Source organism: Eptatretus burgeri, chromosome 1 (assembly GCF_056783735.1).
Source record: "Eptatretus burgeri isolate ZD-2024b chromosome 1, Ebu_testis_v1, whole genome shotgun sequence".
Taxonomy (NCBI): Eukaryota; Metazoa; Chordata; class Myxini; order Myxiniformes; family Myxinidae; genus Eptatretus; species Eptatretus burgeri.
Genome location: NC_140961.1, coordinates 17,299,631 through 17,317,702, shown reverse-complemented (window position 1 = coordinate 17,317,702; position 18,072 = coordinate 17,299,631). Strand labels below are relative to the sequence as shown.

General features: G+C 42.4%; 2 protein-coding genes across 3 annotated transcripts in view; one reads left to right on the top strand and one right to left on the bottom strand.

The window, feature by feature from the left end:
- Positions 1-455, top strand: part of LOC147033945 (forkhead box protein I1c-like) — an 18,748-nt gene extending 18,293 nt beyond the window's left edge. For both annotated transcript variants that reach the window (XM_085873698.1, XM_085873689.1), the window contains exon 3: positions 1-455. This exon is cut by the window's left edge and continues 1,358 nt beyond it. The gene's annotated coding sequence lies outside the window, so the exon portion shown is untranslated.
- Positions 456-6,707: 6,252 nt separating this feature from the next.
- LOC147033942 (dedicator of cytokinesis protein 1-like) overlaps positions 6,708-18,072 on the bottom strand; it is a 681,090-nt gene continuing 669,725 nt past the window's right edge. The window contains exons 51-52 of the mRNA XM_085873660.1: positions 10,675-10,790; positions 6,708-7,194 (exon numbers count right to left, since the gene is read on the bottom strand). Coding sequence (XP_085729786.1) covers positions 7,117-7,194; positions 10,675-10,790 — 194 coding nt within the window. The 3' untranslated portion in view covers positions 6,708-7,116. The remainder of the gene's footprint in view (positions 7,195-10,674; positions 10,791-18,072) is intronic.

Genomic DNA, 18,072 nt, shown 5'->3' with positions numbered 1-18,072 from the left:
GCATGCTTCTCAGCCATTCTTGAAGGTGGATGAACAAATAGACAAGACAGCGGAGCATTGCTAACATTCAGGTAATAACGACGGGTGTGGGGAGGTTGAGCACGAAGATCAGGTACGAATACGGAATGATTCGGGGTGAGTAATCAAGCAAGAGTGCGATTGTGGTGATATGATAATACTGAGCGATAGGTATTTTATCATGCCGCAACCGATTTGAACCACAATGCTCTGTCCCATGATAGTGACTGTTGGAATCAAGCATTCATTAAGCCAGATGATGCAAAAACAAACAAACATGGAGATATGCATAACTATTTTTCTTGGAATGTAGATGCATGAAAGAATGTTACATTAAACTGGTGAATGACAAATTTCAAACATTAATTTCCTGGATTTAAAGGAAAACAGTATCTGTCGATTACACTTAGCTATCAATAAAATGTCGATGAAAGTCACTGGCTCCAGGAAGAATTCATTATATTTGTGCATCGAGATAGCTGCTGTGATATTTGCTCTTCCATGAGCCTTGACTCTGCACAGAAGATGGAAAGTGAATTAGATGCTGGTAGGGCATGGAGAGTACACAGTTCTTCGAAGGTGAGATATGTCCAAGTGTTTCACCAACAATATGGCTATTAATGATCTTTTTTTTACCCCATGCACGCGAAAGGCAAAGTGGGGTGAAGCAATTAGTTCGCTCTCTGTCTGTGCACAGACCTCGGTCTATGATCGAGGGAGAATTTAATTTCAATTCAATTCTACATTTTGAATATGAATTTGAAAACGAACCTGCAGTTTAGCAGTACTTTGGCTCTGAATTGGGCAAATTGTACGGAATGTCGTCCCGATCGCACATGCACAGAGAGGAGTAAGGATTTTTTTTTTTTTACTTTGTCTGTCTGCCTGGAGGTCAAGCAAAATTGGAAAATCATTCCAAACAGGAAACTTACTGTTTTTAGGGACGTCATAAAGGACACAAACAGGCATGAATAACTGATGCAACGTGTTAAATAAGGTGGTATAAAAGACGCTGTATCAATGGTGGTAAACTTCTGCAAGTTGATTTTTCTCCAGCCTTTAAAACCTTAATTTTATTAGCCCCCATTGGACTTCGTCCGAAACGGCGGCTTATGGATTTGGTCTCGATTTTCATGTGTGTGCGTACGTCTGCAACCATATCTCGGATATGTATGGACTGATTTTATCCGTACTTGGCAAAAAAAAGACAGCAAATGCTGGAATACTCCATCCATCCATTGGGACCAGACTCTGTGCAGAGCGTTGGTGCTGCCTAAGCAGTCTCCTTGGCTATGGGACACAATCGTGGATGGGTCGCCACTCCGACACAGGATACCAGCAAGCTGGCACTCATTTTGCTGACCTCCGAAGGATGACAGGCAAAGTCAAGAGGTCAGGTATGGGAGCATGCGCTGGAGTAGCGCGTCGTTGCGTCCACTTTCTGCTGGTACTCCAGGGGCCTCCATCTGGCCATCCCCCAGGGAGATCCCTGGCCCATCCCCATATCCTTTAGATGCTGATCAACCTGCTGCAATCATGAGGCACGTGGTTGGCCCAATGGCCTCCTCCACTCACGAGGCTCCCTCACTGAGAGAATCTGGTGAGCAGGATCAGTGTCAGGAAAACTGGAATACATATGGAAAACTGGAAAACTGGAATACAAAATGATGTCAGGCACATCATTTTGTTTCGCAATGCGATCAAAGATGGCCAACTATTGGCCATTCTAGTTGTAAAAAAAAAAAAACCCAGTGTCAGACATCCTCAAACATTTCACAAACATGCATTGACCGATCTTATTCAAACTTGGCACACATAATGAATGATGGCTTATATAAGCACGCCATTTTTTTCGAGATCAGATGCAAGATGGCCGACTGGTGGCTATTTTATTACTTAAATGTGTCCGCAACCATTTCTCAGACATGCATATTCCGATTTTGTTCAAACTTGGCAAAAGCACAGTACTTGATGGCATACACATGCACCTCACTTTATTTTGTGATCTGATAAAAATAGATAACTGGTTGACTGGTGGCCGTTTTAGTTGCACATACTGTAAAGATGTGCAAGCGCTTTAACTCCAGGAGACACTCCAGGTATTCAAAACATCTTTTCACCACCACCTCCTATCTTACTCCATCCAAAATCACGATCTTTTCTACCCCCATGAATCCACCCCAAACCTACCTCCTTCAAATTCCCTGCCTTCCTTCCTGAAAGTTCCCTGTCATGTGAGGTCCTGAAAGTCCTTATGGTGTCCCATCTCGTATACCCCGTGTTCCCCATCCCTCTCCCTTCCACAGATCTCCTAATGTCTCTGTTCCCCACTGTTTTGTCCTTCCCTCTCACACCCCTAGCCTCCTGCTCCCCTTGTTGTGCGTTGTGTCTTAGCTCTCATACGAGCCTCAAAAAATGTTTTCAAAATTAAAAAAAATCTCCTTCAGCAAAATTACTAAAACAATGGAGACTACAACATTATATGTTTTTAAAAAAAAAACTTGTTTCAATTGAATTATATCGTCAACACATCACAGGATATTGACCTGCGATCACATGATTATCAGACGGGAACACAACAAGCCAACCCAACACCCAAGTGAAAACGAGTCCTTTGCTTTGGAATAAATTTAGTTATCATCCCACACAGGAAGAAATTTCTTTGTGGGACTAGTGTGAAAAACTTCTGACCCAACCTGGAACTCCAGCCAAAGGACCTCGGCGCTTAGGTGGTGGACAGCCCACGAAGCCATATAGTCTTTGGGATAACCTCAGGAGTTTCTCACAATAACACTGCAAGCTTTGTTTATTTGTTGTTCCATTTCTGCTTCTTCATGATATTGTCAAGTCAGGCGAGATTAGAATTGTGACTTGCTACAGGTACCGTGTAAACCTGCACTAACCTGTTTCATGGTCTGGTTATCAGCGACTAAACCGTCTCCCCCACCAGCTTTCCTGGTGAGGAGGGTGCATGGATATCAACATCCTGTAGGATTAAAAATAAAACCTGTCAAAGGGCAGAGGAACCCCTTGTGAGCCAATGGCCATCCATTTCTCGAGCACAACTGTGTCTGCAGATGTCCTCCTGCAGTTGGGTTTCTTTTTTTAGGAGGTTTGTGGCAGGATTTGTACTCCAGCCACCGTAACACACTTGATTTTGCAAAACCCATAAATGCAAAGAAAACTGAAAACCCACTCCATGGGAGTACCTCCTGTGCTGCTGCCCTTTGCAGGGCAGCTCACTGGATGACGAGATTGGAGCAAAGCCTTCAGGACCCAAATTCCTTGATTATAGGAGGAAAAGCAAGGGGTAAACTTCCTGGGTCAGATTGCTATGGTCTGTGGCGGAGTTGTGCTGAGGTGCGGTGGTTACAACTACTGTACTATTGGTCTGGTCGCTCTGATGGTTACCATGCCCAAGGAGTTGCTGTAGCTGCGTCCAATAAGCTGACTCCATTGATAATTGAGGTAACACCCATCAAAGAGCGTATTATGGGAAGAAGGATTTGTCACTCCTTAGGTATCATTACCCTCGTCTCTGGATATGCTCCAACTGAGGCGAGTGATCTCACCATGAAGGACACATTCTCTGCTGTGCTTGAGTCTGTGGTTGGTCAGAGCCCCAGGCAAGATACTCTTCTCGCCTTGGGGGATTTCAATGCATCGACTGGCACTGAAAGGGATGGTTATTGGACATATGTTGGTCCCCATGAGTCTGAGACTGTGAACCAGAATAGCACTAAGTTCCTTGACTTTGCAAGAATTAATGGACTTAGGGTGGCCGGTTCATGGTTTCAGCGCCCACAGACTCATCGCTGGACTTGGTATTCCAACAGTGGTGGTGTAGCAAAGAAGATTAACCATGTGCTCTTTGATGGTCACTGGAGGATGATCCAGAACTGCAGGGTTGACTTGAGTGCTCAGTTCCTCAACACTGATGCAGGCTTGTAGCAGCTGAAATCCTGGAGAGTGGTATCATTACAGCCTCGGCTGGATGTTGGCAAGCTCAAGGATAAGGGGGTAGCTAAGGACTTTGTGAACAGGATGAGTGGGGAATTGGTGGGTCTGTGTGCTTTGGGGAATTCTGAAGAGTTGTGGAGTGCCTTCAAGGCGACCAACCTTGATGTCGCCAGTGGATGTATTGGAACTTACCATAGGGCGAAGAAGAATTTTTTCTCTCAAGGGACACTGGATACCATTGACCAGAGTCGCAGGGCCAGGCTTAATGGCAGAGCTGAGCTGTTCATGGAGTTGCAGTGTAAACTGTACATGCACTGAAGGTGGACAAGGAGGACTATGTGCGAGGAATATGTGAGGGGGGTGGAACATCACCTGTGGTCAAGCAATTCTCGTGCTGCTTACAGGGGAATTCACGCATTGCGTTCCTCCAAACCCATCCTTTGATGTACTGCAGTTAGAGCTGAGGGTGGTGGGCTCTTGACAGAGGAGTCCGAATTGAAGGCCCGTTGAGCTGGTTACTTTGATCAGTTGTACCAGGCTGATCCACCAGCTGTTGAGTTGGATGTCAGGGGTGTTACTATCCCTAATGCTGACCTTCCAATCAACTGTGGTCCACCTTTGTTTGTGGAAACACAAGCTGCGCTGAACTGGTTGAAATTGGGTAAGGTTCCTGGGATCCATGGCATTCATGCCGAACTTGTCAAGGCTGGTGGGAATGGTGTACTCATGTTGTTGCATGCAGTTCTGTGCTCTGTTTGGAACATGGCATCGTCCAACTGAATGGAAGAGATCCTTGTTGTTCCTCTCTTGAAAGGGAAGGATCACCACACACATGGGGAGTCATGGATTCACAAGATCATGGGGTGTGATGCTGCCTGTACCTCTGCAGGAGAATGAAATTCTGCATCTTCAGGTCCTTGATGCTTCCAGTCTTGCTCTACAGATGTGAGACTTGGACTCTGACCAGGGATCTGAGACAGAGACTTAACTCCTTTGGTATGTGGTCTCTTCAGAGAATCCTTGGCTATCGCTGGTCAGACTTTGTGTCCAACGAGCAGTTGCTGAGAGAGACTCAAATGAGATTTGTTACCTGCATAGTCTGTGAGTGTCAGCTGTGGCTGTATAAACGTGTGACTCGTTTTCCTGACACTGATCCTGCTCACCAGATTTTTTCAACGAAGGAGCCTCGTGAGTGGAGGAGGCCAATGGGTCGACCACATGGCTCATGGTTGCAGCAGGTTGATCAGCATCTCAAGGAGATGGGGATGGGCCAGGCATCTGCCAGCGGGATGGCCAGATGGAGGCTCCTGGAGTACCAGTGGAAAGTGGATGCAGCGACGCGCTGCTCCGGTGCATGCTCCTATATCTGACCTGACCTTACCAGTTTTTCCTTAAATTTCTGTGATTGAGAGTTTGTGTCTGTATCCATGTTGTTCATCCTCTATCTCATCCCCTTGCTCTCAGTTTTTCCCCCATGCCCCCTCCTCCTCCAAGTTCTCCCTCTGTTTTATCTCTATACCTTTTTAGTGCTCCCCCCCCCTCTGCCTCCTCCACTCCCTCTTTCTACTGTTATTTTTGTTCTGTTATGTCCTGGTCAGTTCTGTGTTCTTGCTCTTCCAGGAGCCTTGATTCTGTTTATAAAACAAATAAATAAACCCATTATGATGCAATTCTATGAGGGAATCCGAGATATAAACACACAAACTCGAATTTGAGCGCGAAGGACCAAACGGAAGATGAAAGTGTGCGTTTCCCCTGCGTCGGGTCATGCACTTGCGTATCCATGTGTGCGCACACACGTGAGAGACAATTACACCTCACATCACAAAGGTAACCCTTCCCTACTTTACCCCCATATCTTTTCAGATGTTCATACCCATGAAGCACATTAGCGAAACAATTTTACATTCAGGAAAATCTTTAACAGATATTTCAAACATTCCTTGAAACAAAATAGCCAACCAAATTTCATCACCGTTCAAAGTCACAGTATTACAGTTTTGGGTCATTCTTGAATCAAGAAGTTTGTAATTTAAACACCGACATGAAACAACGGTTTGACCGGGCGTAGTGGCATGCACCTGTAATCCGGCTACTCGGAGGGTTGGGTTGGAGGATCGCTTGAGGACGGGAGCTCTGCACTGGGCCGCGCTATGAGAGGGTGTAGGGCAGCCCGGAATCATGGCGAAACCCAAATCCTGATCCCTGTGTCGTAAGAGGCGACCAGGGTTGCGTCAGGAAGGGCATCCGGCATAAAACCTATGCCAAATCAGTATGCGGATCATAACGGATGTTCCGCTGTGGCGACCCCTAACGGGAGCAGCCGAAAGACGAACAACAACAACAACAACAACAACAACAACATGAATACAACGGTTTTGGTGCATCCTACAAGCAAAATAAAACTTAAATTGTTTTTTTGATACAAAGTTGAGAAATATGATGGGTGTGTGTGTGTGTGTGTGTGTGTGTGTGTGTGTGTGTGTGTGTGTGTGTGTGTGTGTGTGTGTGTGTGTGTGTGTGTGTGTGTGTACGTGCTTGGAAGATGCAACCATAAACAGCCAAATAATGAAATGCATTTCACAGGTATCACATGATGATAAGACACTGACGTACATGGCCCATGTCTCTTAGGGGTTTGTTAGAAAGGTCATTACGGGCCTGGACATAATTCCCTGTTCTCCCAAAATTAATGATATTTCAAAAAAAACTGACAAAAACAAAAATTCCAAAAAGTAAATCAAGAACCTTTTGATTTCTCGAAGTTTAATATAATCACAAACAGAAGTGTTCAACCATCAAATATTAGATTTACTTCAAACTTTGAAACAGTAAAAGCAGCACGACAACAAAATTAACATCATGAAAGAAATCAAACAACCTGATCCATCAGCTCTTGAAGCGTTAATTCTTTAATTGTTGCAGCACCCGACAGGCTTCTTCCTGTGGTGGTTTACCCGCTGACACGGCTTGTTCTCTGCTGCTTGTGGTGGGGTGGCGGGTTCATGGTCCACATGCTGATGCGGCTCGGGAAAGATGCGTGTCGTGACAACTTATGGGCACCTCTGCACATTAGCAAGGTTGCTTGCAAAGGCACTTGGCACCGTCCACACCCAGAGGCGTCAATGCAGAGAAAGGTCATGACTGATGTTCTCGGGAGGGATGCTTGGGAGGTGATTCGGGTGTTGCTTTTAACTGACTGAGTGTTTGCTTTATCTGTGGGTGGTAGGTTAGAACATGAAAAATGAAGGTGGAAAGGTAACTATAAAAAAATAATTCTTCATTCCAGTGAATATGCCATCAGACACAACTTAAGGTTCATCTGAACAGGACTCAACAATAACACTTGGGGAATGATCTGCGACAAAACTCAAATGGCCAGCTTGCCTGAATGTATCATCCCACCATTAATTGGCAATTGGTCACTGGTTTTGACACAAATACTGTATAATTTTTTTTTAATTACTGACACCTGGCATCAAAAAGCTGCAGATATCGAACAAACAGTTTCAAATGGATCACCTCGCCACCATTAGAGCATTTCAATTGCATCAGATGTGGACAATAAATGGGAATGGGTGCTCCCAGCTTACCAGCTCGATGACAGACGCCATTTACATTTTTGCCACCACAATTCCAATCCTGTTTAGAATCCTGTGCTGGTATGGGCAACTTGCTATTTTTCTCACACACACACACACACACACACACACACACACACACACACACACACACACACACACACACACACACACACACACACACACTCACACACACACACACACACACACACACACACACACACACACACACACACACACACACACACACACACACACACACACATATTTTTTTTACATATCCCCATCTACATACATATATATATATATATATATATATATATATATATATATATATATATATATATATATATATATATGTATATATATATGTATGTATGTAGATGAGGATATGTAAAAAAAAAAAAAAAAATACACACACATATATATATATATATATATATATATATATATATATATATATATATATATATATATATATATATATATATATATATATATATATTGTTACGGCTATGGAAATTCACATTATACCAAAAAGGGCCCTCAGGTGAGATATCTCGATAGGTGCATCTGTCGTTAGCCCAAACCCGTTGTATAGAGGGAATTTATGTGATCCATTCGGGCTGCGATCATCCAGTTAGTCGTTTTTCTTTCTCTATCTTTTATTTCAAACAAACAAAACCGCCAACGATGCTGGTGGGCTTCTCCCGCCATTCTTCCCCGCGCTTGGTGTGAGGGAAGGGGGAAGGGCAGCTCGCCGTCGATTGGTGAATGAACAGCGTGAGGCGGTCGGGGTGAGGAAACGCCCCTTTCGAGAACCCTCTCGAAGGAGGGTGGAGCCGAAAACGGGGCTGAGCCCCGCACTATAAAAGACGGACACGGGCGGGGCGCGTTCTCTCTCTCTTCCTCTCGCTCTTCCTCCACTTGCTTCCTCCTCCTCTTCCACTTCACTCGTCTGCGTGTGGTTGTTGGTTGGTTGGTTATTCCCTTGTCCAAGTGGGGTGGCTTGAGGTCTCGCTCTCTCTGACTCGTGGAACTCGCCTCCGTCTGAAGTCGTTGTTGGGTCATCGCCGAGCTGTGTCGTCGTGGTCGCGTGTCTCTGCGTCGGTGTGGAGCTCGTGGAACTCGTGGAGCACGTGGAACTTGCGGAGCCCGAGGAGCTCGTTGAAGTCGAGCTGTGTCGTCGTCGAGTCTGGTCGAGTCGGCAGTGGAGGACGGTGAAGGAGACAGAGCTCGGAGTGGAGGTCGTGGGAGAGGGATTAGACGGCTGCACCAAGGGAAGTCCTTTCTTTTCTTTAGGTTTGTGTAAATGACTGTGGGTGGCGCCTGTCCTTAAAGTAGTATTGTTTTAAGTGTTGCCGTGTGTACGCGTATTCGGTTTTAACTCTTGCCTTTGCTTTTTGTGTATTCTGTATGGCTGTATATACGTGCTTTCCGTGTGTCGCGAGAATAAAATGCTTGCTTTTTGAACTGTGCCCGTTTCGCTTCGTCTTTTCTCTAGTTGAATCTCCATCTTGCCTCACGTAAGGGGTTCGTAGTGGGTTCAACATCCCGGTAATTAATCGGAACCGTCAAGGCCGACGATAACACCGCTCGGTTCTCAATGTAGCATGGAACGGAACGCTTAAGCGGTTCGTGTCCGGAGTCGGCCTGTGGCGTGGTACGATCGCCCGGTCGACCATTCGCGCAGGTACTTAGGTAGATCGAAATTGACGAGCAACCCTATCCTGCGCAGGTGGGCAATTGGCACGATCGTGGTGAGGTTAAACCCCACCCGTGACGAGCTCCCGGCGTTGTTCCGAGAGGGTCACGACTGAATTGTCCGTTCCGGTTGGCGAGGGGGCCGCCATTCGAGTCGAGCGGCCGATCGCATGCCGGCGGGCGTGAATTCGCAACATTATATATATATATATATATATATATATATATATATATATATATATATATGTATATATGTATATATATATATATATATATATATATATATATATATATATATATATATATATATATGTATATATGTGTATATATATGTATATATGTGTATATATATGTATATATGTGTATATATATATATATATATATATATATATATATATATATATATATATATATATATATATATATATATATATATATGTATATATGTGTATATATATATATGTGTATATATATATATATATATATATATATATATATATATATATATATTTATGTATATATATATATATATATATATATATGTATATATATATATATATATATATATGTATATATATATATATATATATATATATATATATATATATATATATATATATATATATATATGTATATATATATATATATATATATATATATATATATATATATATATATATATATATATATATATATATATATATATATATATATATATATATATATATATATATATATATATATATATATATATATATGTATATATGTGTATATATATATATATATATATATATATATATATATATATATATATATATATATATATATATATATATATATATATATATATATATATATATATATATATATATATATATATATATATATATATATATATATATATACATATATATATATATATATATATGTATATATGTGTATATGTGTATATATGTGTATATATATATATATATATATATATATATATATATATATATATATATATATATATATATATATATATATATATACATATATATCCATCTATATACATAAATACTCAGCGGGATTTGAACTCGGGACCAAAGCATCCAAAGCCCGCCACGCTAACCATTAAGCTAACACCAGGCATAACAAAGCTTGGAGGCAAGGCAGATAGTAGGGGAGGGAGGGGGGGGGGAGCGGACATTCAGGAAAGTCTTGATATTTTCTGAGATTGGGTAAAAGATTGGCAAATCATTCGTAATATTACATATTCAGCATTCTCAAAGATGAGACAGTAATAAATGTTTGTTTTGGTGAAATGTTGTCTGGACACCTTGTAAAAAGTACAAATAAAACGAATGAATAAAACACTTTAAAAACAGAAAATATGCATTTCAAAACCGATGAAGAATATAATCTGACGAACCTGCATTGACCTCGGGCGATTTAACGTGGAGTCACTGGAACCTTTTGCACAGGGTGTTGAGGTTGGAGTCTCGTCCTGCTTCTCACTCTGAAACACAGTTGGCAGGTCTGGGGCACCTGTGAAGAGGTGTGTGGGATGGATCAGGAAAGGGGGAGGAAGGGTGTGTGAGTTGATTCATATGAAGCAACAGGAGAGATTTGTCAGATAATTGTGATATTTCATCAAGGTACTTTAATAAATTATTCTTTGCTCAACAAAGGCAGGATGATACAAATCAAAATTTAATACTTGGAGAAACGAAATTTTCCCATCAATGCTTTGCACAAAAGTAAAATTCACAAATTCAGAAAAAAAAGTCTTAAAGTATATTTTCTTTTCTCACAATCCCATTTGCATTTGCAATTCACAAGAGGTGCATTGTCTGAAATTTTGATTCCATCATTCGATTACCTGTCCTGCAAAAAGAGCCTCAAAAGTCAAAATCACACAGTATTAAACAAAAAAAAATCCCTTCAGGCAGCCATGCAATCATTTCTGGATGCGGAGACTACCTCGTATCTTTATGGCATCATGCTTTCGCTGGAAGCTGTCTGGAGGAATGAAAGTTTTTTTTTTGTCATTTGCTTTCCTTCGCATCTTTTTCATACAGACCTCCGGCAACGATGTTGATTGCCATCGACATCATGCCATTTGTTGAACTCTGCCTGCCTCTTGAACAATTTACATGCAAAAAAAACTTATAAAGCTGAGTTTGTATGTGTGGATCATAAGTGTCCCCCATTCTTTAAGCCATACCTTCCGCTCTCTCCCCCAGCGTCACAAGCACTGCCCATTAGCCGGGCCGTGCCTTTTCCTCCAGCTGCCTAGAAATTGCCACCATATTTTTGGCTCCGCATGACTCTGAGGGTTCTTCGACCTTTACGGTTTTTGCCAAACTTTTCAAGGCTTATTAAAAAAAACAAAAAACTGATGGACATGTAATTCACATATTATGTGAAGTAAATAATCAGCTTGATTGTGAAATGCCTGTGTCCGTAATGAATTAGTCGGGAGGCCGGGTAAATTCCCGACAAATATTTCTCATGTACACGTACACTTTAAAGTTATGTGTGAAATGTACATGTACACTTCCATACACTTAACATCACCTCTGAGCTTATTATGTACATTTTAAAAACTAAAACTTCTTCTTCTTCTCCTCTTCCCTTTAGAATGGAGTGAGGTCCCATGGCATCAAGTTTCTGCCCTGCATTCACCACGATACTCCTCCACCTCCCTCTGTCCCCAGCCAACTCTCTCCACTCTCCAACCACCAGCACCTTACTGATTTCCCTCCTCACACAATCATTTCATCTCAACCATGGTGTACCTCTTTTCCTCCTATGTTGCACCCGCAACCTACCGACTCTCTTTGCCATTCTCTCTTCCCCGATCCGCACCATGTATCCAGCCCATCTCAGCCGATATTTCACGAATCTCCCCATCAAGCTCATCTGCACACCAATCTCCTCCCGAAGTTCATCTATCCTCCGTCTATCCACTCTCTTCTCTCCCGCAATCCTCCTGACCCAGTTGTTCTCACAAACCTGCAATCACTGTTGTTGTCTTTCTGTCGGTGAAACCGTCTCCAGAACATACAGGTAGGCCAGCATTACACATGACATCAGAACCTTCTCTTTCAATTTCCTTGATATATTTCTGTACAGCCCGAACATCCCATCCATCATCCACCTACCCTTTCTAAACCCTCGCTGCTCTTCTACGATCTCCATCTCCACACTCTTCCTTATCACATCCAGAATCCTCTCCAGAACCTTCATGGCATGACTAAGGAGCGTAATGTCCCTGGACGTCCACGGATCTCCTTTCCCCCTTCGATATCGGCACAATTTACCCAATGCTCAGGAATTGAAACCTCTCTCATACATACATTCAACAGCCTCTTCATCCAACTAACTCCAACTTCTCCCGCTGCACCTCTCATCTCTGTATACACCTCATCAATGACTGGTGCTCTTCCCTTCTTCATCCTTTTCATTGCCATCTGCACTTCCTCCTCTGTGATCTCCACCAACTCCAATTTCCCCTCTCCATAACACGGTATCTCCAGCTCACCGTTGGGGCCTTCCTGGTTCAACAGCTCTTTCAAATGTCCTTCCCACACCTTCAATACTGCCCCCTTCCTGTCACTCGCCTGCTACCACCATCTTTAATCAGCACCTTCCTTTCATGTCCTTACCACCCTCATCCCTGTCATGTACTGCACAAAATAATGTACAAACACACAAACAACAAACAAAAACACACACACAAGCAAACAAAACCCATAAACCAGGGGTTCCCAAACCCAGGGTCGTGACCCAAACTTGAACCCCCGCCCCCTCAAAATCTCAGTTTTTGAGGGGGGTTTCATGTCAAAAGCATTTTCTCTGACAATTTTTATCATAGGTACACTCGGTATCAATATCATTTGGGTTGCGAGGCAAATGTGATTTCAAATTTTGGGTCATGGACAAAAAAGTTTGGCAACCACTGCCATAAACACTCCTCTTTTGTGTGTGTGGCATCATAATGTGGTGTCATTCCAACCTTGTTTGGTTGTTTTTTTGAGATTTCATCCCTTTATATTTTTTTATAAGCCTGGTGTTGGCTTCGTGGTTAGGGTGGCGGCTTGGGATCCCAGGGTCCTGAGTTCAAGCCCCGTTGGCTGCTGAATTAACACCAGGGGGTCGCCTCAGCCTGTCATCCATCTGAGGTCGGCAAAATGAGTACCAGTGTACTGGTCCCGGTGTATGCCCCGGTTAGAATAGGTATACCATATCCCTGTGTGTCGTAAGAGGCGACCAGGGTTGGCGTCAGGAAGGGCATCCGGCCATAAAACATTGCCTCAAGAAAAAGCCTAACCCCTGCACAGCAGGGAAAAATGGCTGTAAAAACAGTCATTTTTTATTATTATCCCTTTATATTTTTACATTTTTCTTGTCTCTGCAATTTTTTTGTAAGTAATAAAATGCTTAATGTTTTATATATTTTGTTATTTTGGTGTGGATTAAATCCATCCATGTTATTTAATTTGGCTTATGGTACATTCTACCCCTCTCCCCTTCCCCCCTCAATCCTGGCTTTTGTCTCGGTCCACTATGTGGATTACCACCACTGAACTGAAAATAAATAGAATGCTCATTGCCATTCACAACACACAGAGCCCGGGTGCAGCTGCCGGACACCATCTTGGTTAGCACTCGATGCTGGGTGAAGGAGATTTCTGTAATGCGTTTGCATGAAATTTAGAACGAAAAAAAATAGTGTTTTTTTCAACTTTTGAGCGATAGTTTTCAATAGTAAACTTCAACATTGTATCTTTAGCCCTTTCCTCTTCACAATAACGTTCAAGAACAAATATTGTTTATTTGGGAGTGTGAAGAACTCGGCTCGTTTTAAGGAAGCTGACGAAGATCAAATCTTCCCATTTATTTCACAATTTTATTTTTGTATCCATTGACAAGGCTCGTATGGGAGCTAATACACAACGCACAGCAAGGGGGGCATGAGACAAGAGGGCGAGAGAAGGAAGGACAAAACAGTGGTGGGACAGGGAAGGTGGGAGAGAGGGAACAGAGACATTAGGAGATCTGTGGAAGGGAGAGGAGTGGGGTGAGGAACATGGGGTACACAAGATGGACATTACAGGGACTTTCAGGAAGGAAAGCAGGGGATTTGAAGGAGAGTTTGGGGTAGATTAACAGGGGTATAAAAGATCGAGGTTTTGGATGGGGGAAGATAAGAGGTGGTGGTGAAAAGCTGTTTTGAAGGCCTGGAGGGAAGAATGGGATTGAAGAAAGTGTGGGAGTTTATTCCAAAGGTGGGAAAAAAGAGGAATGAAAGAGTGAAGATGAGCAGTGATTCGTGATTTTGGTAGTTTTACCAGAAGTGGGTTGTTGGCGGATCTTGAGCGCCCTGCAGAAATATTGGGGGGGGGGAGGGGGCATATCGCAGACAGAGCAGGTGTGGGGGCGAGACCAGAGAGGAGATGTTAGAAGACAGAAAGACCACCGACCTGCCTGTGGTGAGAGATTGAGAAGCCGAAAGACAGCCTCATCATGGGAGATGCCAATGATCCTAAATGCCTTGGTTTACACAGTGTGAAGCCGAGAAAGGTAAGAGGCAGGAGCACCAGCCCAGAGGAGACAGCAGTACTCCATCGGGCTGCGGACGAAAGGTTTGTATGTAGTCAGGTGCTCAGGTGTGCCAAGGAAGGACTTCACAAGTTGGAGGATGCCCAATCGGCGACTAGCTTTGGAGGCCAGCTTGGAAATGTCGCTTTCCCAGGAAAGATCATGGCAGATAGTGAGACCCAGAAGCTTGAATGAAAGGACTTCTTCAAGAGGATTTTTGAGAAAGAAGATGGAGGAGTTGGGGGGGGGGGGGTTCCAGACAGTCCTTTCGGAGAGACATTGTGAGAGTGAGATTTGTAGGGGTTGAAAGTCATGTTCCACGTGTTGTACCAGTTTGTGATTTTTATCCAGATCTACAGAAGTGAAGAGGCTGCTGCTTGCTGGTCTGAGGGATGACAGATAACATGGTAGAGGCAGAGGGTGGAGTCATCAGCAAAGTGATAAAGAGGATTTTCCAGAGAGTCAGAGAGATCATTGACGAAAACCAGAAAAAGAACAGGGCCCAAAATACTGTCTTGATGATCTCCAGCCTGGACAGGAAGAGGGGAGGAGAGGACTCCATTAAGGGCCACACGTTGGCTGGGACAGGAGATGAAGTCTGTGAGACATGAGTGGAGATATCCTTGGATACCATAGGAAGAGAGTTTGGTGAGTAGGACAGGGTGCCAGACCATATTGTAATCAAGCAATATGTCCAGGGAAACGGCTCTGATTTCATGTCCAGCATTGAGGACCTCCATCCATTTTAGGGAGAGCAGAAGCAGCATATCCAGGGTAGAGTGACCTGGTCTGAAACCAAATTGATGATCGGAAATCAAGCCATTGGAGAAGAGGAAGGATTTAATGTCTGAAACGATGATAGATTCCCTAACCTTGTTGATGACTGCGAGAAGGCCAATTGGTCTGTGTTTGTAGGGATCTGTTTTTGCACCTTTTTATTCAAGGTGGTAATGTTTGCTGATTTCCAAGCAGATGACAGATGACCTTGAGAAAATGAGAGGGCGAATAGAGCAGAGAGAGGGTGAGCAAGAGCAGAGGAGCAGGTTTTATGGACACGTGGGCTGTTGCCGTCTGGACCAGTTGCAGAATCTGAGTTGAGGTTTGACACCAATCTCTCCACCTCGTCAGGAGAAAAGGACCTTATATATATATATATATATGTGTGTATGTATATATATATATATATATATATATATATATATATATATATATATATATATATATATATATATATATATATATATATATATATATATATATATATATATATCTCAAAACATGTGGAGTGTGACGAGCACTCCCTCAAACTCCATTGGACATTGTCCTACATTAAAAAAAAAAAAAAAAAAAAATATATATATATATATATATATATATATATATATATATATATATACAGTAGATATATACATTTACGAGGTGTACTGTATAACATTTATACTCTAGACTATACTGTACTGTACAACATTTGTACTGTATACTAAACTGTACTGTATAACATTTATGAGGTGCATTCCACAATTTGGCTCAGCAAATGGGTCCGACAGCAACTTGACAATAGCTTGGAGCATAATGCAATGCCTCTGTGCCACTTTCTAAATGAGAATGACATTCCACCAGGTGTCTTTTCATTCATGTCATTTGTTTTGGTTCCCTGAAATGAAAAATGCACCAAAAAGAAGTCGTTTGATTTGCAAATTATAATTTTAACCTACGAGAGAAGTTATACTGCAAGTCCACGAATATCCAACTACAGAAAGATACAGCAACGATGGAATAAATGTATTAATTCAGCAGCAAAGTGCGAGTTTCAAAAGGGAATGTCACAATAATTGCGACTAGGTGTTCATCATTCACTTTTTATGTTGTCGATTCCTCGTCAGCACAATCTTGTCTTCGGTCACCTGATATTTAGTTGAACTAAAAAGATTCTGGAGGTCATCATCCTCATCATGGTCGACCTCCGACCTGGAAAAGTTTATTGTCGTTACTGCTTCCCAGCCAAGCACACTCTGAGATAACAAGCAGTATAACTGATGTCAAAGAATATCTAAGACGAGAGCACCTTCTAGCTGCAGTTTTACGCTGCAATTATGTAATTTCGCCATTTTGCCGGCGATAACGTGCAAACTCTTAAGGAAACAAGCTCGAATGAGCTAAGATCCTCGTCCTCTTAATCATGACGTCATAAAAACGAATATGACGTCATTGTGATGTATCAGGTTTGCGATAAATTATCTGTGCTAATGCCCGGCTTGATTCCCACAAACAAAATTCAAACAGCATGCCTAGTTTCGAAGATAATGTTATCGGTAATTTCAATTAGCAGAGATATTTTGACGTCATAACTTTTTTTCTTGGAGGAATTTCCAAAATTGGAGATGGTTACCGCCTGCGCGTGGGCCTTCTGCATATACATGGCAAGTTTCACAAAGATCCGATGAAAACTCTGGGTTGTGAAACAAAAAATGTCAAAAAATAGGAATGACGTCATAAAAATTGATATGACATCATAGTGATGTATCATATGTGCGATAATTCATCTCTGCTAATGCTCTGTTCGATTCCCGCAAACAGAATTCAAAAAGCTTGCCTAGTTACGGAGATAATTTTTTACACGATTTCCATTAGCGGAGATATTTTGACGTCATAACTTTTTTTTCTCGGAGGAATTTTCAAAATCGGAGATGGTTACTGTCTGCGCAGGGAATTTTTACATATATACACCAAGTTTCAATGAAAACTTGAGGCTGTGAAACAAAAAAGTCCACAAGAACAACAACGTGAGTAAGACTTAGAGATCCTCCACGAGGATCTAAAAACAGCATGGGATCTTTAACTTCAACCAACAACCAGTAATGAGAAAGGCGTTCTCTGGCTCAATGCCCTTTTGAGGGACGGCGCCCCTATTAATGCCCCACCGTGCCTGTGAAACACCAGGACGACAGGTTATTGCAGCTTGCTCTGGAAGTGAACTCGGGCTGGCATAGCCATGACAAAAATACAAGCTCTGAATTATCCTTGAACATTATCTATTTTATGACAAACCTTTTGGTCCACCACAAGGTGGCAGTACCTTATCCCAATTCCAAATCCCTCACCTAATCTAAGGGCAGGGCATTGTACCAACATCACAGCCATGCCTCAGCAATGGTGCAACCAGCAGACAAATTTCTGAACCGAATCTCGGTCAAGTCCGTGCTTCTCGAGATCAGTTGGCTGC